A 25,430-nucleotide genomic window follows, 5' to 3' on the forward strand; every position below is an offset into this window, starting at 1 on the left:
ACAATCTGTTGCTGTTTCGTGTCACTGAAAATCAATTGCCCAAATAACAGTCTCATGCTAGCTAATCAGAAATCCAGTTGGTTCCTTTTGCCTTTAATTAATGTAATCCAGGGAGCTCAATGCAATCCAGGGAGCTCAAACAGTGTAAATCGATATAATTGCTTGGGGTCTTTATTGCTTACACCACTTTTCTTTTTTTGACCTGCTCTGTTACTGATTGCTGATACTTATTTTCCCTTGCAAAACCACTCAACAGATTCTGAAATCATTTTTCCTCCAGTATATATGGACTTTTCAAAATAAAAGAGACCAAATCACTCAGAGATATTGCACTACATAATGTAGATGATAACCTCCTTTTTATAAACCCTCTCAGTTTGCCTTTTCTGCAGATGTATAATATTTGCATTCCAAAAGTCTAAATATAGGTTATTTAATTTCCCATTTATGTGGTTTTCTAATATTCCATTCCACAGACCATATTGTGTACCTGTTTCATATGGTTTTGGTGATGGAAAAAGGTGATCTATCATTTTTTTAAAAAATAATTTAGTGGTTTTGGGTCGTCAAGGCTTATCATACCAAATAGCAAGACAATGCTCCTGGTTGCAGAAATATGCTGTTCTTTGTTTTGTCAGTAATCAGATAAAATACTGTTTTTGACTTCAACATCTTTGTTGAACAGATATTCTCTAGCTTAGTCTGAAATGCAAGGCATGCTTGGTTTAGTCCGTGTGTTTTGGCAAGTGAATGCTTGGTGCTTGGTTCTGATTGTCAGTTAGGTGAAAGACTGTCAGAATATTTTAGGAAAAAAATGTTTCAGAATGAACCTGCCAACATTATCTGCTCAGCTGCACAAGCTACCTGCTGGGACTTCTTCAGACGTGACAACTGATTGTAATGAAGTATCTCAAGAATAGTCTTTGATTCAGTGGAAGTTTCTCTAGTCTGGTCTTTTTCACTGCCTTTCAGACTGTATTGGGAGATTTCTTAATTCCTCAGAGTAGTTTTGGTGAGGTACAAAGGGGAAATCTGCGAAATTATGTTACATGCTGAAGATAATGTTTTCCCCTTATACAGTAAATGGTATCACCTAATTCTCAACTAACATGGTTAAGCTGATAGTCTACTTATGTGCACTGCTTTTTGCCACAATTTCTTGGTTCAAAATAATTCAGTGGTTGAATTATTTTCAGCAATTATTTGGTAATTGTTGCTTTTTGCCACAATTTATTGGCTCAAAATAATTCAGTGGTTGAATTGTTTTCAGCAATTATTTGGTAATTGTTGCTTTTTGCAACAATTACCTATTGGCCGATAGATCTGGAAATATTTTTTTCACATTACTTGAGTTAATGGTTTCCCTAACACTGAGTGCTGCATTTTGGACCAGTTGCAGCTTCTCAATGCTTTTCAGGGGTCATCCCATGTAGAGTGCATTGCAGTAGTCCAACTGGAAGGTAACTAAGACATGAGTGACCGTGAACAGATTTAGCAGCTAAGTGAGAACTTAAATACTGACTTCCATGCCCCACAAAAGGTAAAAATAGGACTGATTCTTTAGAGTTTAAGTTCAAAACATCCATCTCATCCCTTATTAAAAATCCCAAATCTTTAAAAATGTAAAAATATAAGTCAGAATAGAATAGAATTTTTTATTGGCCAAGGACACACAAGGAATTTGTCTTGGTGCATATGCTCTCAGTGTACATAAAAAAAATGACACATTCATCAAGAATCATAAGGTACAACCAGTGGTGGGATTCAGCCAGTTCACACCACTTTGGGAGAACCGGTTGTTAACTTTCTGATCAGTTTGGTGTGGTTGTTGGAAGAAATCATTAAGGCAGAGAACCGGTTGTTAAATTATTTGAATTCCACCACTGGGTACAACACTTAATGATAGTCATAGGGTACAAATAAGCAATCAGGAAACAATATCAATATAAATCGTAAGGATACAAGCAACAAAGTTACAGTCATACTATCATAAGTGGAAGGAGATGGGTGATGGGAACGATGAGAAGATTAATAGTAGTGCAGATTTAGTAAATAGTTTGACAGTGTTGAGGGAATTATTTGTTTAGCAGAGTGATGGCGTTCGGGAAAAAAACTCTGCTTGTGTCTAGTTGTTCTGGTGTGCAGTGATCTATAGCGTTGTTTTGAGGGTAGGAGTTGAAACAGTTTATGTCCAGGGTGTGTGGGGTCTGTAAATATTTTCATAGCCCTCTTTTTGACTCGTGCAGTATACAGGCCCTCAGTGGAAGGCAGGTTGGTAGCAATTGTTTGCAATTGAAGTGCCCTCCCCAGGGATTCTCTGGAAATCCCCAAAGAAACACTGGTGTGTCTACTGGTCTTCTGCGGGCTATCCACTTCTACTTTTAGAGCCACTTCTTGTTCTAATTGTCAAGAATAAAGAAAAAAGTAACAGAAGACAAAGGAATACCCATAGTGACTTGGGATGTTTATGAATTAGAATTATAAAAACGAGCTATAATGCAAAGAGGAATCTTCAGTGTCAGCTATTTGCTAATCCCCAAAGCTCTACCAATTTTCTCTATAAAGATGCAGAAAGACCACTGAGCATATACATGAGTAAGGCACATTAGGGAGATAAATTGAAATTATACTGCACTACACATTGACAAATATTTTCTCTTATTTGGCTATGCTTTCTTTTAATGACTCAATCTCAATAGTGGAATCTGAATGACGTCCGATAGTTATGTGAAACTTGGAGCTATGAATTCTGCATTAAAAAGAAACCCCAAAGCATTGTGGTGACACAGAAATGTTGTGTAGATAGGTGTTCTGTAAATTGAGCAGGTTCACATAATGTTTACTAATATTCAAGATTCATATAATTTGTCTAGCTGCAAATTTTGTTGAAAAGGCCTGGCTAAGGTTATAATTCCTTTTCTCTTCCTGCCTTTGGTGAAAAGAAATTGTAAAAAAAAATTGTTTTATGGAAGGAAAGAGAATAGATGCTATTTCTCATTTGTAGAAATACTTTTTGGCATTTAGTACATAACAGAGATATGGCCTTATTCACAGACCACTCTTACCATAGTTCTCTTTGTGTACATGTAATTATGTATATGTATGTGTACAAGAGGGATGCGGTGGCTCAGTGGGTAAGACGCTGAGCTTGTCGATCGAACGGTTGGCAGTTCAGCGGTTTGAATCCCTAGTGCTGCTTAACGGGGTGAGCTCCCGTTACTTGTCCCAGCTTCTGCCAACCTAGCAGTTTGAAAGCATATAAAAAATGCAAGTAGAAAAATAGGGATCACCTTTGGTGGGAAGGTAACAGCATTCCGTGCGCCTTTGGCATTTAGTCATGCCAGCCACATGACTACGGAGATGTCTTCGGACAGCGCTGGCTCTTCGGCTTTGAAACGGAGATGACCACCGCCCCTTAGAGTCTAGCATGTATGTGTGAGGCGAACCTTTACCTTTACATGTACAAGTGCCTTTATGCTAGTGGTAGTCCTTGACTTACGACCAAAATTGAGATCCGAATTTCTGTTGCCAGGCAAGGTGGTTGTTAAGTGAGTTGCACCCAATTTTTTAACCTTCTTGGTCACAATTGTTATCCAAATCACTGCAAGCTAAGTGACTCGCTCAATTGCTAAGTAAATCTGGCTTCCCCCATTGACTTTGTTTGCTGAAGGTGACTGGGAAAGTCACAAATGGGGATTGTATGACCCCGGGATGCTGTTGTAAATACATGTCAGTTGCCAAGTACTCAAATTTTGATCACCTACCTGTGGGGATGCTGCATTGGCTGTAAATGCAAGGACTGGTTGTAAGTCACTTTTTTTCAGTGCCCTTGTAACTTTAAAAGGTCACTAAATGAATGATTATAAGTCAAGGACTACCTTCAATCAATATCAGATCTTAGGGAAAGCAGGAGGGATGCAGCCTGGCCTTATTTCTTTTCCCAACAATGAATTTCCTTTTAGGACAGCGAGGCATGGAATGTGCTAATAAAATGGAGTTGAACATCCTTATACATTTTTTTGACCCAGAATTTATCACGGTTTATGCTCTCACCCCACCCAATTTGGGATTGTATGGGTTACGGAAGATAACTTTTTAAAACAGAAAATCCTGTTTTTTAAATGAGATAATGTAAAGCATTCTGTTTTTTGTAGCGGACACATTTCATGAGATTATTCTGACTCTTGTCCTCGGATTATAAAAAGAATTCCATTTTGACGATTGCATTTTGACGATTGCATTAAATCTTAACTTCCAAATATAACTGTGTTAGGAAGAATCTTTGCACACTTGTAGTAAATACAGAAACCCAAGTGCTTAGTGGGTTTTTTAAAAATAGACTTTATGGATGCTATCATCATTTTTTCTCTCTCTCTTTCGTTTTTCAGCTGTGGGATCTACTACAGAAATTACAGTTCATAATGACTTATATTGCTCCTTGGCAAATTGCCTGGGGCTCATCTTTCCATGTGTTTGCTCAGCTCTTTGCAATACCTCATATCCTTTTAAGAAAGCTGTTTGCTGTTTTGTTCTGTATTCAGCCTGTGAGTAATTTATACAGACCACCATTGTTTTGTTTGTTTTTTTCCTTTTTTTATAAAGGAATTCTCATTCCAAGAGAATTAACTATGTACAATACTTGGGAAAATGAAATTTGTCTTATTGAATAGATAAAAGTAAGGTAAGATAGGAAATGAGAAATGTGTTTCATTATTTGTTGGGCAGTTGTATATGTAATTAGAAAAAAGGACAGTACATCCCTGATAAGTTTACAAATTGTATAAACAATTTTCTGCCAAGTTGAGAAACATCTTTCCCCCCCCTCTTAAGGTTCCATATTTACATACTAGATGAAATACTTCCTAAATGATAGGGAAGATGCATTTTAAAGGTTCCAATACTCTGGCAGATTACATTGTATTTATTTTTTTCTTTATCAGGAATTTGCAAGCCTTTTTCCCTTTCATTTCAGGGGAATATTTGTATATGTTTGCATTTAAAAGCACTATTTCTAAGAAAAACCTGAGATAAGATAGCAGTATTAATTAACTTCAAGGATAAATGTTCAATTTACTAGAGGCAGAGAAATCTGTAATATTTACATTAGTTGCTCATTTCATTATTTGATATGGACTTCTCCGAGAGTTTTGCTGCCTTCCACTAATCTTTTCCATTTGTTTCCTGTGCATTTTCCCTCCTCTTGCACTTATATGTACTTTCTGTCCCAAATTAGCATGAATTATGAGTTCATTGTGTTGTAGCTTCAATATTTTCATTACATCAAATTCTAACTAATCACAGTTCTTCTTTGGCTCTTACACATTACTTTTCTGCACCTATCTTTTGTGAAGGAAACTAAGTAAATCAGGAGGCACCTAAAGGACATTGTAAAATCCAGTGAATTTACTACTTATGCTACCTTAACTTAAAGTTTTCAGACTCTGCAATGCTTTTCTGTCAGACTCTGGCCACTGCAATCTTTTCTACTCCCTTGAGTCCATTTCTAGGGAGTGTCATTTTTCTCACATCATACGCCAGACCAGTCAAGTTCTGGGAAAGAAATTACAAGTAAGATAAAAGTATTATAAATGTATTTTCTTTTTTATTCAAAATGTGGGGTTTAAATGAAATGTAGTTCCAATATACTAGAGCTTTCTGTAGACTGTGGGGATAACTTTACTCCTTTTGCGATTGTTCATGATGCATTTCACTAATGGTTTTTGATGGAATGTTAGCTATTTAAAAAAAAAGTTATATATTTAAACACTCAGAATAGAGTTGTCACTTCACATTTCTCTGTTGCAAAAGGCAGCAAAACTCTATGGGGAGGGAGCAGTTTTCGAGCTATGACTACCCTGAATGTCAATAGTTATTGATTCAACAGCTACAGGTGAAAATAAAAGCATTCTGGCCTTGGGGGCATTTGAAATTAGTAGGGATTATCGTATGTTAGAATAGAATAGAGTAGAATAGAGTAGAGTAGAGTAGAATAGAATAGAATAGAATAGAATAGAATAGAATAGAATAGAATAGAATAGCATAGATTTTTTTATTGGTCAAGGGTAATTGGACACACAAGGAATTTGTCTTAGTGCATAAGCTCTCAGTGTACATAAAAGAAAAGATACCTTCACCGAGGTACAACACTTACAACATTTAATGATAGTCATAGGGTACAAATAAGCAATCAGGAAACAATCAATATCAGTATAAATCGTTAAGAATACAAGCAACAAAGTTACAGTCATAAGTGGAAAAAGATGGGTGATGGGAATGATAAGATTAATAGTAGTGCAGATTTAGTAAATAGTTTGACAGTATTGAGGGAATTATTTGTTTAGCAGAGTGATGGCATTTGGGAAGAAACTGTTCTTGTGTCTAGTTGTTCTGGTGTGCAGTGCCCCGTGGTGTCGTTTTGAGGGTAGAAGTTGAAACAATTTATGTCCAGGATGTGAGGGGTCTGTAAATATTTTCACAGCCCTCTTTTTGACCGGTGCAGTATAGAGGCCCTCAATGGAAGGCAGATTGGTAGCAATTGTTTTTTCTGCAGTTTTAATTATCCTCTGAAGTCTCTGTCTATCTTGTTGGGTTGCAAAACCAAACCAGACAGTTATAGAGGTTATTAGCTAGTTAATGTTCATGTTCCAACAGACATGGTTGTCACAACATAACAGGGTTCTTTTTTTTGAACTAGAGGTTTATTGTTTTGGAAGAGCAACAGAAAAACAAGACTAGGGAGGTTACTATGCTTTTTACTATACAGTGACATTATATACTGCAGGGATGCGGTGGCTCAGGGGCTAGGACGTTGAGCTTGCTGATCGAAAGGTCGGCAGCTTGGCGGTTTGAATCCCTAGTGCTGCTATGTAAGGGGGTGAGCTCCCGTTACTTGTCCCAGCTTCTGCCAACCTAGTAGTTTTGAAAGCATGTAAAAATGCAAGTAGAAAAAATAGGGACGACCTTTGGTGGGAAGGGAACAGCGTTCCGTGCGCCTTTGGTGTTGAGTCATGCCGGCCACATGAGCACGGAGACGTCTTCGGACAGCGCTGGCTCTTCGGCTTTGAAACGGAGATGAGCACCGCCCCCTAGAGTCGGCAACGACTAGCACGTATGTGCGAGGGGAACCTTTACCTTTACCTTTATTTACAACAGGTGCAACAGGTATACAATACTGGTGTCAGGTTTCCTCCTAAGACTCCCTCCAAGATATGAATCCTGATTCCTTTCCCCTTTTCCTCTATCTCCCCAACCCCCCAATTTCTGGGTTTGACAAGAAAGAGAGTAAAAAGAAAGGAATGTACTGGGATGTACTGTAATACACTTAATGTGGCTTGATCACCTTCTGGAACTGCTTAGCCAAACACCTACTGCTTCTGCATTGGGGGAAGAACATTTCCCATGGTCTTCTGCTCAGTCATTCTCCAAAGATCGGAGTTTTTCCACTGACGACTGACCCCTTCCTTCCCCTCTGGGGTGTTGAGTTTGCCAGCTGGGTTTTCCTTTCTCCTCATTCTTAGGCTTGGGGTGGGGTTCTCATCCCTTTGGGTCTTCATTTCCCTTCTTCCAGGGAAGCCATCTCCTGGATCTTTCTTTTCCCTTCTTGTAATGGTATGTGGGAATGATCTTGGGAGAGATGAGAGGAAGGGAAGGATACTTTTAGACTTGCAAGATTGATGTTGGGTCAAGCAAGGTACTCCAGACAAGAAGCACAATCCGAACTTCTACATCTGTCTTTATTGTAAGGTTACATTAATAGAATCTTGCATCTCTGAAAGTACCCTTCCTTCTTTGTTTATCAGATTATCATCTAGGATGCAGATCTTCCTCCTATCTCCCAAGGTCATCCCCACATACCATTACATTTCCTAGCCAGGAACCAACAACTGCTGTACACCCCTAATTACACTCTCCAACTTTTCTCTCCAGCCCATCCATTCTGTAAGACCTCTCCTCTCCTCTCCTCTCCCCTCCTCTCCTCTCCTTTTGGACAAGGAAGAGGCTTCCTTGTTGATGAGTGCAATAAGCTGAATAAAGAAAGACGTTGAAGTAATAATTGAGTTTGAGTTGAGTCAAGAGTCTAATCCTTCAAAAGTCAGACAACTGAATTCAGAAGATTCAAAATCATCTTTAGAAGCAGCACTGCATAGGATACATTACAATAGTCTAGCCTGAATAGATCATGAGTAGCCTTCTATATTTTATATATTCTCTATATATAGGGTTGCAAAACATTGAAGTTGGAAGAAGGCTGAGAAGATGCCCTAGGAACATAATTTGAGAAGCCACATTCATTTTAAGTACATTTCATATGCAACAACATTCATAATTCATATCCTACATAGTGCATCTAAATGCTTCAGTAGCCTTTCTAATATATTGCTGCTAGAATTCATAACCACAAAGATATGTTCCGTTTGCCAAACATTCCTTGTCACTGTTTGTCTACTGTCGGAAACCATAATATACTTTCAGTGAAATCACAGAAATGTGTTCAAAATAATGTCAGATGAGCTTTAATTTTTTTCCCTTAGGTTCACTGTTTATGATTCATGAGGTGATAAAAAAAATTATAGCTAACAATATATTAAAAAGCTGCCCAGTGTGGTTTTGACACAAGCGGGGCAGCAAATAAATTTAATAAATAAAATAGTTGTGCAAGATTAATGAAATAAATGAATTATTATTATTTATTAAATTTATATGCCGCCCAACTCCTAGTGACTCTGGACAGTTTACAAATCGTTAAAAGCATTAAAAACAAGAAAAAAATGCCAAAAAAAAAAAAGGAACAAAGGTGGCAGAGATAAAACCAGATGGAACACAGAAAAGGAAGAAGAAACAGGGGCTTCAATCATTCTTGCCAAAGGCCTGAGCAAAGAGCCAGGTCTGTTGGGCCATTTGAAACACTAGTTGTGGTTTTGCACGCATATTACTAATTTTTAACTGGCTACAATGTTTACTTCAATAATTTACTGTATAAATTCATAACATGTTTTGGTCCCATTAAACAAGCATAAGATTTATTTTTTTTTAAACAATCTTAACAAATATTGATACAAAAACTCACTGTGGCAAAGTGCCATTTTAGAAGAGACATTCCTTCTCCTGCCTCACATTTTGACAGATGCTTCCATCCTCTAAAGCCAGAGAGAATGCTTTCTGCGTGCAGATGGAATTGATTAATCAATCCAAATTCATACAATTAATTTCGATTTCTTTAATTGGCTGACAGCCTTCACTTCAAAGGATTTGTTCAAAAGACATTCCTGGTGGAATACATTCCTTTCCTGTAATGATTTCAGTGGTGTATACCCACATGTAGTCACAATGTTAATCATAGTTTATGAGAATAATTTACTGGTTTTGAATTGCTGTCTGCTCCAATTTAAAAAATTGTCACCCATGTGTCGTTGACCCACCTGATAAAGGAAGGAAAGAATCAAATCTAGTTAGGACCATGATATATCTAATCTCCAGCGCCTTTTCTCTCTGTATCTTCTTTACTCCTAAGGAGCTGCAGGCACTTTGATTTCCCCAAATACTGAAAACTGAAATAGAAACAGGAATCTATTTTTCTGCATTGTTTGTCCCTGAGGAGCAATGTAGTATGAACAATAACAAAAGTTTGGCTTACATAGTTTTAGGCAATGGAGTTATCTTTATGTGTGCGAATATCAAAAGAACTTTAAAGAAAGAACTTGTATATTTGGATAGGATAGAAAAGAGCTTCATGTTCTAGTTTTAAATCTGACTTACTTTGCAAGCCTAAAATCAACTTTTAAATTCTGTGTGGTGAACTCATTCCTCAGGTGCTGATCTTGGTGTAACTAAAACAATGCAATTCATGCATGAGAGAAAATGGAAAACAAATTTGAGGGAACCACTATTGATGTAGAAAAGCACAAGTATGGTCATTGCCCTTGGAATGATGACAGGCTGTGTAAATGTAAAGTTAGTAAAGGTAAAAGTTCCCCTCGCACATACGTGCTAGTCGTTGCCGACTCTAGGGGGCGGTGCTCATCTCTGTTTCAAAGCCGAAGAGCCAGTGTTGTTCGAAGACGTCTCCGTGCTCATGTGGCCGGCATGACTCAACACCAAAGGCGCACGGAACGCTGTTCCCTTCCCACCAAAGGTCGTCCCTATTTTTTCTACTTGCATTTTTACATGCTTTCAAAACTGCTAGGTTGGCAGAAGCTGGGACAAGTAACGGGAGCTCACCCCCTTACATAGCAGCACTAGGGATTCAAACCGCCAAGCTGCCGACCTTTCGATCAGCAAGCTCAACGTCCTAGCCCCTGAGCCATTGTGTCCCAAAAATGTAAAGTTACACTAGTGCAAAAATATAAGGTTAAAGGGAAGTAGAATGCAGTTTATTGAAAGAGGGCATGGCTGATTAGAGATCTCCACAGTGAGCATGTCTGTAACCCTGCCCTGAATATTACACATTGCAACTTTATTTATAAACTTTCAATTATTATGTGTGAACTCTCAACATTACATGATAAATATTATCCATGATGTTTAAATCCCTAGCTGGGATTTTGATGGAATTATAATTTCCAGATTCCCCAATGATTGACTGATAACTGATTCTTGATTTGTAGGCTCAAAATATCTATATCCATTGAGTGTAGCGTAAATTAAATTGTAAAATCAAGCACTTAGGCAATCAATCTCTCTTAAAATAATAGTAATTTTGAGTGTTTATTGAATACCTCATGTAACTGTTTGAAGAGGAACATCAGTCTAAATACTTGAGCCGATGTATTTTCAAGGGTGTGTGAAACAAGCAACGCTGGAAGTATCTCAAGTAGCTTTGCACTACACTAGAGCAGGGATGTCAAACTCAAGGCCCATGGGCTGAATCTGGCCCCTGAGGTGCTTAGATCTGGTCCATGGGGCCACTCTGGAAACAGCGAAGAACCGCCCTATGGTGCATCTGCCAGCAAAAGGAGGAGCTTGGGAGGGCTGCACGAAGGAGTCCTTCTGAGCTCTGATTTCGGCTGTGACGGCCTCCTGCAACCCTCTGTCAGTGAAAATGGAGCTCAGGAGGGCCATAGCCCTCCCTATCTCTGGGTTTTTACTGGCAGAGCATTTGGGCCACCAGTGGTGCCCCCGACATGAGTAATGTCAAGCTGGCCATGCCTACCTTACTCATGCCCACTTGGCCCCCCAAGGTCAAACACAACCCTAATGTGGACCTCAATGAAATCAAGTTTGACAATCTGCACTATCTTACGTGGCTCTTTTTTACTTTCTTGAATGAGATTTTATATATATATTTTATATATATATATATATTTAACCACTTTTGTGGAGGCAGTCAGTGAGAAAAACAGTTCAGGAGGAAAATTTACAGTATAGTTTTTTTTAAAGGATGCCATTCTTGTTGTTAAACAGAGATGGGCAATCTTTTTTAAGTCCAAGGACTCTCTTTTCTCCTGTACTGTTTTGAAGGGATTGTCACAGGAGCACACTGGTGAAATGATGACATCACCAAAGTTAGCAAAGTTGAAAATACAAGACCATTTTTTAGGGGGTTTAGAAATGAGACAGGAACAAAACGTGGTTTGTTTTGCCCTTGAATACTCCCCTCAAAAAGAAAAAATGGCATTAAAAGACTTGTAATGGGTGCCTTAAGCTTTCTGCAAGGTTTAAAAACCAATTTTAAGCTTAACCTTACCTCAGAACAAAAAAAAATGGAAGTCTCATATGGGTGCTGTGGAGCTTCATGATGTCCATTGGTTGTCCACTCTGCTCTAGACTGGACAGGTAGACTGGATCTCCCAGATCACAGAATATTTGGCTCCTTAAAAAAACCTCCTGAGCTTTCCATAAATGCTGTAAATGTTTGGCAATGTTTAAAAAGTTTTACATAAGTCAGGAAATAGAGTGTTGGATTGTTGTTATTTAGATCTCTGTGTGTAGTACCATATTTTTCAGAGTATAAGACGCACCTTAGTTTTTGGGGAGGAAAATAAGAAAAAAGCTGATTGGCAGGTGAATTGGCCTCCTGGAATACCCCCAATCAGCTGTTCCCAGAGGTGAATTTTAGCAACAAGTTCCTTGGTTGTGAGCTCTGTGTCTTGCTCTTTTTGGGTTTTATTTCTGCCCTGAAACTCCATTTCAGAAAAAAAAAAAATTCTGCCTCTGAAAGCCTCCAAAACAGAACTTCAGAAAAAAAGCCTCTGGAACTCTGTTTGGGGGCTTTTTTTCTGAAGCTTCTTTCAGCCTCTGAAACCTCCGTTTGAGAAGCTAGGTGGGGCTACATTTGGAGTATAAGACGCACCCAGATTTTCACCCTCTTTTTTTGGGGGGGGAAAGGTGCATCTTATACTCCAAAAAATATGGTATATCTGGGCAGGTCAGATGCTTGCTGAGACATAAGCTGTTTGAGCATTTCAAACCTGTTGATCAATCCTGTTATCTAAATCAGGGGTCTCCAACCTTGGCAACTTTAAGATTTGTGGACATCATTTGAGGCATCAGCTTTGCTGGCTGAGGAATTCTGGGAGTTGAAGTCCACAAGTCTTAAAGTTGCCAAGGTTGGAGACCCCTGATCTAGATTGCAATCTAGATGCAATCCATACAAGAAGCAGAAACCATGAATACTAACGCTATATTTATTGTAAGGTTACAGTAACAGAATCTTGCATATTTTTTTCATCCCTTCTTTATTTTTGCTTTCCATAAAACTAGGGATGGTCTATTCTGAGATGGCTTCACACACCTCTTCTTTTTCTGTACAGCTCTTCCTCCTGTCTTCTAAGTTCATTCCCGCATACTATTACAGTATCAGACAATTCCCAAATAGTCTTTATATCAAAAAACAAGAAAGACCCACTCCAAGATTAGTTTATATCTTACTCCCTGCTTGTGGATTCCCCTTATTCTTCATCAAGGACATTCCAAGAAAAATCTAGAGCAGCGGTTCTCAACCTGTGGGTTGCGACCCTGTTGGGGGTTGAATGACAATTTGCCAGGGGTCGCCTAAGACCATCAGAAATATGGGTTTTTTTTGTTTTTTGATTAGGATGACAACATTATGTTTAACCAGCAGAACTTTCAACTAGCAAGTTCTGTCAAGCCACCTAAGGACCTACCCCCCCTTCCATTCATGATCAAGTGTAGCAATCGAGCGCGCCGTTTAAAAGGTGAGGGAGAGGTAACGTTGCCGCCACTTTCGGCCAGAGAAAGACCGCTGAACTTTTCCAGAGGCCCTCACTGCCTGCTCCTAAGGGCTGCGGAAAAAAAAAATGCCCATTTTCCAGTCTCGGTTCGTTCCTCCTTTACCTTCCTTACTTGGCCAGAAGACGCAGCCGCAAATTAGACACCACAAGCTTCTTGTCCAGACCATTCTCGGCTACCATAGCCAATCGCCGTTCTGCCTTTGCTTCCCCTCCCCCCGTCGGAATAAGGAGTTCTCTACGCGACACACACATGCTACTTAACTTTGGGTTCCTTTCCAAAGCGGGGGCGAAGGAATGGCTCGATAGCAGCCGCTGCAAAGCCTGGTGTGTGTTTTTTCTTGAAGCCCATCACCGACTCTGTCTTTCTGGGTATTTAAAGCAAATAAAGTGATGCGTAAATTACACGGAGGATGGAGGTGGAGAGGCGGGAGGCTGTGTGTCTTGCAGATTGGGGTGAAGAGGATAGAAGGATTGCAGTTTGCGATTCTTGATATCTAACTTTGTAGAAACCAAATCACAGCATTGCTTGAGGAAAGTGTAGGCGCAAACTGCAAAGGAGTTGCAATGCTGGGAAACCTAAAGTGAGCTGGGTCTTTCTCAGAGTTAAGTCAGTGGAACAAAAAACAGACATACTGAAGGGATTAGTGAAATAATAGAATTAGTAGAAACTTGCTAATTGTTTCTTGCAAATATTAGATATACTGAAATAATAGAATTAGTAGAAACTTGTTTATTGCTTCTTGCATGTATGTATATATATGTATATATGTATATGTATATATATATATATATATATATATATATATATAGGTCTTTGGTTGTTCGGGTTTTCTCCCGTGTAAAATTGGAAGTGTCTTGGCGACGTTTCGACGAAGTCTCATTCGTCATCTTCAGGCTTCAGCTTCGTGCTTCTGGGAGCAATGTGTGATCGCAGCTGTTTCTTCCTTTTAACTGCTAGTGGGGGTTTGAACTGATTGGGTGGGAGCTTGGCTGTGCTCTGATTGGATGGGGGTTTTTCTGTGCTCTGATTGGCTGGGGTGTGTCCTGTGTTGGTGGGGGCTTGGTTGTGCTCAGTCTAATCTGTGCTGCAGGGGGATTTGAGCTGGTGAGCTGCACTGCTGCTGTTTGGCTTCGTGTTCGTGGTCGTGCTACATCTTCGTAGTGGGTGTCAGTCTGCTGCATGTATGGATTGGAGGGGTTTGAAGTGGCTAATGTTGCAGCTGCGGTCTGGCTTCTGGTCCTTGGTCGTGCTTCCTGATCAGTGTGGGTTTGGGTGCTTTCTGGGTGGATGTGGTGGTGACATCCTGTGTGGACCTCGTGAGTGTGGGTCTGGTGTCATTCCTCGTGTTAGGGACACGCTTGTCAATAAGGGCAGGTTTCCAAATGGCTGGTAGGCGGAGGTATCATCTCGTTTGTTCATGCTGTGTGGGCGTTTTCTATCTCAATGGCTTCTCTGATTATTCTGTTGTTAAAGTGTTCAGTTTTGGCGATAGTTCTGGTCTTTTAAAGTCAATATCGTGTCCTGTGACTTTAAAGTGTTGGACCAGGGAAGAAGTTGGTTCCTCTTTTGAATGAGTTCTTGTGTTCTTCAATGCGTGCACTTATTCTTCTGTTGGTTTGTCCAATGTATGTGGTGGGGCAGGCGGTGCATGGGATTTCATATAGTCCTTGATTTTCTAACTCAATTTTGTCTTTGGGGTTTCTTAGGATGGTGGATATTTTTGGTTTGTGCAGAATGCTGTCTTGATGTTATGTTTGTGGAGGATCTTGCTGATTCTGTCTGTGGTGCCTTTTATATATGGGAGGAGGGCTGTGCCATTTTCTTGCTCTCTGTCTTGGGTTTTAGTGGGGGTTCTTTTGGATTAGTTTGGTAATCTTATTTCTCTGGAATCCATTGGATGTTAGTACGTTTGTGAGAGTGTGTAGTTCGGTTTTAGGTGTTGTTCGTCAGCTAAGCATTTTGTTCTAGAGATGAGTGTCTTGGCTACGGAGTTGATCTGTGCTGGGTGGTGGTGTGAGAGTGCATGCAGATAGCGGTTTGTGTGTGTTTTCTTCTGGTAGATGGTGTGTCCTAGGGAGCCATTGGGTTTCTTGTAGACTAAGACATCTAGGAAGGAAGTTGGTTGTTAACTTCTGTTTCCATGGTGAACTGTATTTTGGGGTGTAGGCTATTGAGGTGTGTGAGGAAGTTTTCAAGTTTTTCTTTCCGTGTGGCCAGATTATGAAGGTGTCGTCACGATCTGAGCCAGAGTTTGGGTTTGTGATCAGATTTTTCTAGTGCTTGGGTTTCAAAGTGTTCCATGTAGAGGTTGGCAATGACAGGTGAGAGGGTGATCCCATGGGTGCGCCTTCTATTTGTTTGTATTTTTGTCCGTTATAGATGAAGTATGTGTTGGATAGGCAGTGGTTGGTCAGATCTAGTATGTGCTTGGGGGTTATATTTGTTTTGGATAGCTGTCAAGGCTTCTTTGATTGGCACTTGGGTGAAGAGGATATGACATCAAAGCTCACGAGTAGGTCGCTGGGCTGTAAGTTTTGTTTCTTTATGATCTCTATGAACTGGAATGAGTTTTTACATGTGAGGCGATGGATTCTGCATAGGGCTGTAGTTGTTTGGCGAGAAATTTGGCTAGGTTTTGTAGAGGTGAGCCTATGGAGCTGACTATGGGTCTGAGTGGGGTTCCTTCTTTGTGTATCTTGGGAGGCCGTAGAGCTTAGGGCATCTGGATGATTTCTCTGGGAATGATTCTTTGTTGGATTTCTTCGCTGATGGGGAGGCTTTTATTTTGGATCTAGTGGTTTTTCTAGGTAGGTGGTGGGGTCTGTTTTAGGGGCTTGTATGCAGGGTCTTGGAGTAGGTTGGTTAATTTGGTTTGGTAGTCAGATGTGTTCATAACCACCGTGGCGTTGCCCTTGTCTGCTGGTAGGATTATTATGCTGGTATCTTTTTCAGGTTAAGTAGTGCTGTCTGTTCCTCTTGGGTAAGTTGCTTTTGGGTGGCTTGCTGCTGCAGAGGATGTTGGTGATTTCGAGTCTGATTTTGTTAGCGCCATCGGGGTTGATTTTGGTCAGGCTGGTTTCAACTCCGCATATAATGGTCTCAGTGGGGATGTATTTGGGAGTGACTGCAAAGTTGAACTTTGGAAAGGACATCGGTTTCAGCTTTGGTGAGGATCCTATCTGAGATGTTATGCACTGTTTGTTTCATGTGTTGCTGTGAGGGTGGAGGGGTTTGTTTCTGGCGTTCTTGTAGTCTTCGGAGTTTGTTGGTGTGCGTGTCTGTCTTGAGGGTGGTCTGTGTTTCGGCTCCAGACGGCAAGTTGTTTGGATTTGTCCCAAAGTGCCGGGTGCATCTTGTTGCTGAGTTTGAGGTGAAGTGTGAGGAGATCTTTGTTGATTTGATCTAGGAGGAATCTTTTTGTGTGAAGTTCATTTCTGATTAAGGCCAATTCTGTTCTTTTTAGGATGCGTTTGGTGGCTGCAGAGTTGGAGTGGAATTTCAATTGGAAGCATTTGGGGATTAAATTTTCATCGCGGCAGTTTCAGAGGAATGCGAGGTCACATAAAATGGAAGCTCTTTGGACTTCTAGTTTTCATAGGTCCTGGTCAGATGGTGGATTTCCTCCCGTAGAGGTGCAATATTTGTTTTCTGAGGTTTTCACGGTGTTTGTATATAGGTCTTTGGTTGTTCGGTTTTCTCCCGTAAAATTGGAAGTGTCTTGGCGACGTTTCGACGAAGTCTCATTCGTCATCTTCAGGCTTCAACCGTGCTTCTGGGAGCAATGTGTGATCGCAGCTGTTTCTTCCTTTTAACTGCTAGTGGGGTTTGAACTGATTGGGTGGGAGCTTGGCTGTGCTCTGATTGGATGGGGTTTTCTGTGCTCTGATTGGCTGGGGTGTGTCCTGTGTTGGTGGGGCTTGGTTGTGCTCAGTCTAATCTGTGCTGCAGGATTTGAGCTGGTGAGCTGCACTGCTGCTGTTTGGCTTCGTGTTCGTGGTCGTGCTACATCTTCGTAGTGGGTGTCAGTCTGCTGCATGTATGGATTGGAGGGGTTTGAAGTGGCTAATGTTGCAGCTGCGGTCTGGCTTCTGGTCCTTGGTCGTGCTTCCTGATCAGTGTGGGTTTGGGTGTGCTTTCTGGGTGGATGTGTGGTGGTGACATCCTGTGTGGACCTCGTGAGTGTGGGTCTGGTGTCATTCCTCGTGTTAGGGACACGTTTGTCAATAAGGGCAGGTTTCCAAATGGCTGGTAGGCGGGAGGTATCATCTCGTTTGTTCATGCTGTGTGGGCGTTTTTCTATCTCAATGGCTTCTCTGATTATTCTGTTGTTAAAGTGTTCAGTTTTGGCGATAGTTCTGGTCTTTTTAAAGTCAATATCATGTCCTGTGGCTTTAAGGTGTTGGACCAGGGAAGAAGTTGGTTCCTCTTTTTTGACTGAGTTCTTGTGTTCTTCAATGCGTGCACTTATTCTTCTGTTGGTTTGTCTGACATATGTGGTGGGGCAGGCGGTGCATGGGATTTCATATACTCCTTGATTTTCTAACTCAATTTTGTCTTTGGGGTTTCTTAGGATGGTGGATATTTTTTGGTTATCCACCATCCTAAAAATCCTAAAAATATCCTAAAAATATCCACCATCCTAAGAAACCCCAAAGACAAAATTGAGTTAGAAAATCAAGGAGTATATGAAATCCCATGCACCACCTGCCCCACCACATACATCGGACAAACCAACAGAAGAATAAGTGCATGCATTGAACAATAATAATAATAATAATAATAATAATAATAATAATAATAATAATAATAATAATAATAATAATAATAATAATAATATTTTAATTTGTATACCGCCCTTCTCCCAAAGGACTCAGGGCGGTGAACAGCCATATAAAAACAACAATCAAATACACAATACAAATAAAACAATAGCTAAAAAACTTATTAAATTTGGCCCAAATTTAAAATACATTTAAAACCCCAAAAAAGAACACAAGAACTCAGTCAAAAAAGAGGAACCAACTTCTTCCCTGGTCCAACACCTTAAAGCCACAGGACATGATATTGACTTTAAAAAGACCAGAACTATCATCAAGACTGAACACTTTAACAACAGAATAATCAGAGAAGCCATTGAGATAGAAAAACGCCCACACAGCATGAACAAATGAGATGACACCTTCCGCCTACCAGCCATTTGGAAACCTGCCCTTATTGACAAACGAGTCCCTAACATGAGGAATGACACCAGACTCACACTCACGAGGTCCATACAGGATGTCACCACCACACATCCACCCAGAAAGCAGACTCAAACCCACACGGATGATGAAGCACGATCAAGGACCAGAAGCCAGACTGCAGCTGCAATATTTGTTTTCTGAGGTTTTCACGGGTGTTTGTATATAGGTCTTTGGTTGTTCGGGTTTTCTCCCGTGTAAAATTGGAAGTGTCTTGGCGACGTTTCGACGAAGTCTCATTCGTCATCTTCAGGCTTCAGCTTCGTGCTTCTGGGGGCAATGTGTGATCGCAGCTGTTTCTTCCTTTTAACTGCTAGTCGGGGTTTGAACTGATTGGGTGGGAGCTTGGCTGTGCTCTGATTGGATGGGGTTTTCTGTGCTCTGATTGGCTGGGGTGTGTCCTGTGTTGGTGGGGCTTGGTTGTGCTCAGTCTAATCTGTGCTGCAGGGGATTTGAGCTGGTGAGCTGCACTGCTGCTGTTTGGCTTCGTGTTCGTGGTCGTACATCTTCGTAGTGGGTGTCAGTCTGCTGCATGTATGGATTGGAGGGTTTGAAGTGGCTAATGTTGCAGCTGCGGTCTGGCTTCTGGTCCTTGGTCGTGCTTCCTGATCAGTGTGGGTTTGGGTGTGCTTTCTGGGTGGATGTGGTGGTGACATCCTGTGTGGACCTCGTGAGTGTGGGTCTGGTGTCATTCCTCGTGTTAGGGACACGTTTGTCAATAAGGGCAGGTTTCCAAATGGCTGGTAGGCGGGAGGTATCATCTCGTTTGTTCATGCTGTGTGGGCGTCTTTCTATCTCAATGGCTTCTCTGGTTATTCTGTTGTTAAAGTGTTCAGTTTTGGGGGTAGTTCTGGTCTTTTTAAAGTCAATATCATGTCCTGTGGCTTTAAGGTATTGGACCAGGGAAAAAGTTGGTTCCTCTTTTTTGACTGAGTTCTTGTGTTCTTCAATGAGTGCACTTATTCTTCTGTTGGTTTGTCTGACATATATGGTGGGGCAGACGGTACATGGGATTTCATATAGTCCTTGATTTTCTAACTCAATTTTGTCTTTGGGGTTTCTTAGGATGGTGGATATTTTTTGGTTATCCACCACCCTAAAAACCCAAAAAATTCCCTAAAAATATCCACCACCCTAAGAACCCCCAAAGACAAAATTGAGTTAGAAAATCAAGGAGTATATGAAATCCCATGCACCGCCTGCCCCACCACATACATCGGACAAACCAACAGAAGAATAAGTGCATGCATTGAATAATAATAATAATAATAATAATAATAATAATAATAATAATAATAATAATAATAATAATAATAATAATAATAATAATATTTTAATTTGTATACCGCCCTTCTCCCAAAGGACTCAGGGCGGTGAACAGCCATATAAAAACAACAATCAAAACACACAATACAAATAAAACAATAGCTAAAAAACTTATTAAATTTGCCCCAAATTTAAAATACATTTAAAACCCCAAAAAAGAACACAAGAACTCAGTCAAAAAAGAGGAACCAGCTTCTTCCCTGGTCCAACACCTTAAAGCCACAGGACATGATATTGACTTTAAAAAAACCAGAACTATCGTCAAAAATGAACACTTTAACAATAGAATAATCAGAGAAGCCATTGAGATAGAAAAACGTCCACACAGCATGAACAAACGAGATGACACCTTCCGCCTACCAGCCATTTGGAAACCCGCCCTTATTGACAAACGAGTCCCTAACATGAGGAATGACACCAGACTCACACTCACGAGGTCCATACAGGATGTCACCACCACACATCCACCCAGAAAGCAGACACAAACCCACACGGATGATGAAGCACAACCAAGGACCAGAAGCCAGACTGCAGCTGCAATATTAGCCATTTCAAACCCCTCCAATCCATACGTGCAGCAGACTGACACCCACTATGAAGATGTAGCATGAACACAAACACGAAGCCAAACAACAGCAATGCAGCTCACCAGCTCAAATCCCCCTGCAACTCAGACTAATCTGAGCACAAACAAGCCCCCACCCAAACAGGACACACACCCCACCCAATCAGAGCACAAAAAAACCCCATCCAATCAGAACACAGCCAAGCTCCCACCCAATCAGTTCAAACCCCCACTAGCAATAAAAAGGAAGAAACAGCTGCGATCACACATTGCTCCCAGAAGCACGAAGCTGAAGCCTGAAGATAACGAATGAGACTTCGTCGAAACGTTGCCAAGACACTTCCAATTTTACGCGGGAGAAAACCTGAATAACCAAAGACCTACATACAAACACCCGCGAAAACCTCAGAAAACACACACACACACACACACGCACACACACACACACACACACACACACACACACATATATACACACACACACACATTATGCCTTTTGTAACTGCATACTGCAAATATCTGCTTCATGTAACATTGACATATATATTATGCCTTTTGTAACACAAATATGCCAAATGGACTAACATTCTGGATTGTTGTTATTGAGATCTCTTCTGAAAATATCTGGCATCTCTCAAAATGTACGATCAGAGCCTGGTCTCCCCACATCCTTTCTCTGGAAATGTATTTGTGTGATCAGAGTCTCTGAGAAGTATCTCATCCTTTGAACCTTTGATCCTTCAGGGGACCAAGTGGTCAATTAAAAAGACAAAGAACGAAAGAGATACTGAAAGATAAACAATGATTGAGGTGTAAATTTGAAGTTAGATTGTTGTCCATGCTCCGCCATGCTTTTCAAATTTTCACATCAGTATACAACATGAATATGGTGAATACCCAACAGAAAAGTAAATAAATGCAAGCCATAAAGATAAAATTTCATTTATTTGTAATTTAATTATAAGCAGAAATATATTTTGCACAAAATATAATTACATATTGATTAAAAATAAAGCTTTGGCTATGTTCAGTTTCTAACAATGCAAATACATCCTGTATATCAGATATTTACATTATGATTACGATTTATAACATTAGCAAATGTACAGTTACTTAGGCCTATGAACGAAAATAATATTACGGTTGGGGTCACCACATCGTGGGGAATTGTATTAAAAGGGTCGCAGCACTATAAAGGTTGAGAACCACTGATCTAGAGGATCCCATGATTTGATACTACAGCCTAGGGTCTTCTCCCCATCTTCCCTCCTGGGGAAGATGCTATTTTCAGGTCACATTTTTTTAGATGAAACATAGCAAGCAAAAGATGAATGAAGAATTCTTGTGCCATGGTTGGTAGAAATCCTGGATCTTATTCATTATGGGTACATGAAATTCCACAGAGCACTATTAAAGAACTCCCCGCTATGAAACTATTACAATCAGAAGGGTACTGATGTTTTAGAAGGCAAACTAAGCCAAACTGCAGGGAAAGGTAATTGTTGAATAGTAGATTCATGAGTTAATCTGTCATTGTAGAGGGCATAGGAAGTGATCTTGAATAACAGGAAATGGAACCTGTACCAAAGCAAGGGTCAGATAAGAGTGGTTTAAGCCCACAGCAAGAAATTAACTTGAGAAAACACCTCAGGTGTTAAAGATAAAGTGAGGAGGGGTGGAAGCACATTTAGTCTCTCAAAATTCTATTACTGTTGGATAGGATAGAATGGAATGGAACAAGATAGAATAGAATAGAATAGAATAGAATAGAATAGAATAGAATAGAATAGAATAGAATAGAATAGAATAGAATAGAATTCTTTATTGGCCAAGTGTGATTGGACAAACAAGGAATTTGTCTTTAGTGCATATGCTCTCAGTGTACATAAAAAGACAAGATACATTTGTCAAGAATCATAAGGATAATGATATGACTTAATGATAGTCATAGGGTACTAATAAGCAATCAGATCATACTAGGAAACAATATTAATATAAATCATAAGGATACAAGCAACAAAGTTACAGTCATGCTGTTGCAATGAAAGTAGTCCTGATTTATATATGGAATTGGTTTCTCAGTTTGGTTTATCTTGCAGGGCTGACAGTTATTTGAATCAGTTCCTTAGATCCAAGTATCCAGAATTGTTATTGAACTTGCTAGACACACTTTACTTCCCGATAAATTATAGTTGCACTCAGTGGTGGGATTCAAGTAATTTAACAACTGGTTCTCTGCCCTAATAATTTCTTCCAACAACCTGTTTGCCAAACTGCTCAGAAAGTTAACAACCGGTTCTCCCGAAGTGGTGTGAATTGGCTGAATCCCACCACTGGTTGCACTGGTTTCCCTCCTCCCACCAAAATCACTTTTTCCAAACGTTTGAGGGCTTTATACTTATATCAATATATTTTATTGACCTAAAGACCAAAAATATAAAACAATAACACTAATCACAGGCTGTCCTTTAAAGTAGCCAAATGGCTATTCCTGCTATTTGTCATTAGGACAGTCTATTGATAATATAACTGGAGTCCTGCTTTCCTGCTTCTTAGGCATTATTTTTTTTCTCAGTCTGTTTTCAGCTTCTGCTTTCATCTACCAAGTTCTTTCCCCCCCCCCTTATATTGCTACTAAATCTATTTTTGCAACTGCTTTGATGGCAGGCTTCTTAAATGATTAATGAAATTCTTCGTCACTTCATCACTTCCTGATTTATTTGCCCATGTTTTTCAAATGGGCATGCCCACCAGGCCCAAGGTTGACTCAGCCTTCCATCCTTTATAAGGTAGGTAAAATGAGGACCCAGATTGTTGGGGGGGGGGCAATAAGTTGACTTTGTATATAGTATACAAATGGATGAAGACTATTGCTTGACATAGTGTAAGCCGCCCTGAGTCTTCAGAGAAGGGCGGGATATAAATGCAAAAAAATAAAAAATAAATAAAAAATAATATATACCATTTAGGTAATGCTAAACGACTGTGGCTGGACCGTTGTGTAAAAAAGACATTGATAGGAGTGTTCCTTCAGTTGAGCAAATGATAAAAGCAGCATTTCCCTTGATGCTGCATATCACCAGGAGTCTAATTAAAATGCACCATCACATATGGATTCAGAGATCTGTAAATCTGTAGCCTGTAGCCTCTTCCTTGGCTAGAGATCTGTAACCAAGGAAGAGATACATCAACTTTGTCGTGAAAAAAAAAAGGGGGGGGGTTGAGAATATTTTCTCTACCCTGTCACTCACCCTGGGCATAGAATGTTCCTATCAGGGCCACAGGCCAGCTGGCAGAGCCAGGTTTTAAGGCTCTTCCTGACGGAGGCCAGGAGTGCAGGAGGTAACCAGTAGTGGGTTGCCCCTGGTTCGGACCGGTTCTATAGAATCGGTAGTAAAACTGGCGGGAGGCTCCGCCCACTGACCCAAACGTCATCAAAACTCTTCTGCGCATGCGCAGAAACTTTGATGCAAAGGGCACAATGCGAACCAGTAGTAAACGTAAGTAGAATCCAGCCCTGGAGCTGACCTTACCTCCAGCAAGAGAATATTTCAGAGGGTGGGGCCATGGCAGCAACCGCTCTTCTCCTGAACCCTGCTAGCTGAAATTTTTCAGCAGATGGGATTTGAGAGGGGGTCAACCTATTCTCCAAAGCACCTGAAGGGAGGACAAGAAGCAATGGATGGAAACTAATCAAGGAGAGAAACAACCTAGAACTAAGGAGAAATATCCTGACAGAACATTTAATCAGTGGAATTCCTTGCCACCAGAAATTCTGAGTGCACCAACACTGGAGTTATGTATATATGTATGGTACGTATGTATGTACAGTATGTGTATATGTATTGGCCACCCATCTTACCACAGTTACATCTAACCTAAAACATAAAAAGCTAAAATCAAACATTAAAACCAAAGACACATGGGAAGAGTGGGGGCGGAATGTGGTGGGGAGATAGGATCTGTTATTACTCAATCAACCATCTCTATTGCACTGTTCTCTCACTGGAGCCCAAAGCCGACTGGCAAAGCTACAACTTTAGGCCCTTATCACTAGTCATCTGGCATATTTAGCCATGATGTGAGGCAAATTTTACCCTATGCTGCCACATTAGAAACTTGCATGGGTTAATAAAACATTTCTTATGCTGCTCCCATGGAAATGGAGACAGGATAAAATTTGGCCAACTGAATGATTGTACTTAAGTGAAAAGCATATGGTCCTCTAAATGGTTTGGAGCTGCAATTCTAATTGACCTTAGTCATCATAAACAAAATAAGGAATAATGGGATGTGTAATTTAGTAAGATCTGAAGCATCACAGTTTTCTTATCCCTCATTGCTACAGCAACATTTCTCTCAGCATGGCACATTTGTATCCATTAAGCCGCAACATTCCTCTGCGGGCACCCAGTCACATTGTGCTATACGTCAGTGCCAAGCTGATACTGCCTTTGTTTTCCTGACTGTGAATCTCTTCTTTTTAATTTGACAAATTCTTTGATTTGTTCTTTATTTTTGAAAACAGAAACGCTGTAGCCTATAGTCATATGACTTTAAAAACAAATTAACATTTGTTCCCTTTTGGCAGTTAGTTTAATAAAAGAGGTTCAGCCAGGAGCTGCCTGCTTTATTGCTATTGTTCTTCTCTTGTTGTCGCTTGTAAAACTGCACTGTAATTTTCACATTTTCTTTTCCTGTTTTGTGATTAATCGTAAAAAGCAGCCTCAGAAAGGCACCTTATTCCGCAATATATAGCTATAGATGTAGATACTGTATATATATAGTTAGTCCTCAACTTATGACTGATTGCCTAACGGTAATTCAATGTTATGACAGACCCCTCAAAAGCTAAGGATGACTCCTCGTGGTCACATGATCACATTTGGGGCACTTAGCAACCGGTTCATCTTTACAGTCATTTGTAATGTATGACCACAACCTTTTTTGCCAGTTTCCAGAAAAAACACTTAAAATTGATTTGCTTAATGACAATTGTTTTTCGCTTAATAACCATTGTGTTCACTTAATGACTGCCATAACAGATGTCAAAAAATCAGGTTTGATTACATGATGCATGAGCATTCTGAATGTTAATTGAAGAATAA

General features: G+C 40.2%; 1 protein-coding gene across 1 annotated transcript in view; it reads left to right on the forward strand.

The window, feature by feature from the left end:
- The window catches only part of PCNX2 (pecanex 2), a 123,195-nt gene that overhangs the window by 67,385 nt on the left and 30,380 nt on the right, over positions 1 to 25,430 (forward strand). Inside the window, exons 22-23 of the mRNA XM_058166267.1 lie at positions 4,389 to 4,497; positions 5,439 to 5,568. Coding sequence (XP_058022250.1) covers positions 4,389 to 4,497; positions 5,439 to 5,568 — 239 coding nt within the window. The remainder of the gene's footprint in view (positions 1 to 4,388; positions 4,498 to 5,438; positions 5,569 to 25,430) is intronic.

This window comes from Ahaetulla prasina, chromosome 1 (genome assembly GCF_028640845.1).
Source record: "Ahaetulla prasina isolate Xishuangbanna chromosome 1, ASM2864084v1, whole genome shotgun sequence".
NCBI lineage: Eukaryota > Metazoa > Chordata > Lepidosauria > Squamata > Colubridae > Ahaetulla > Ahaetulla prasina.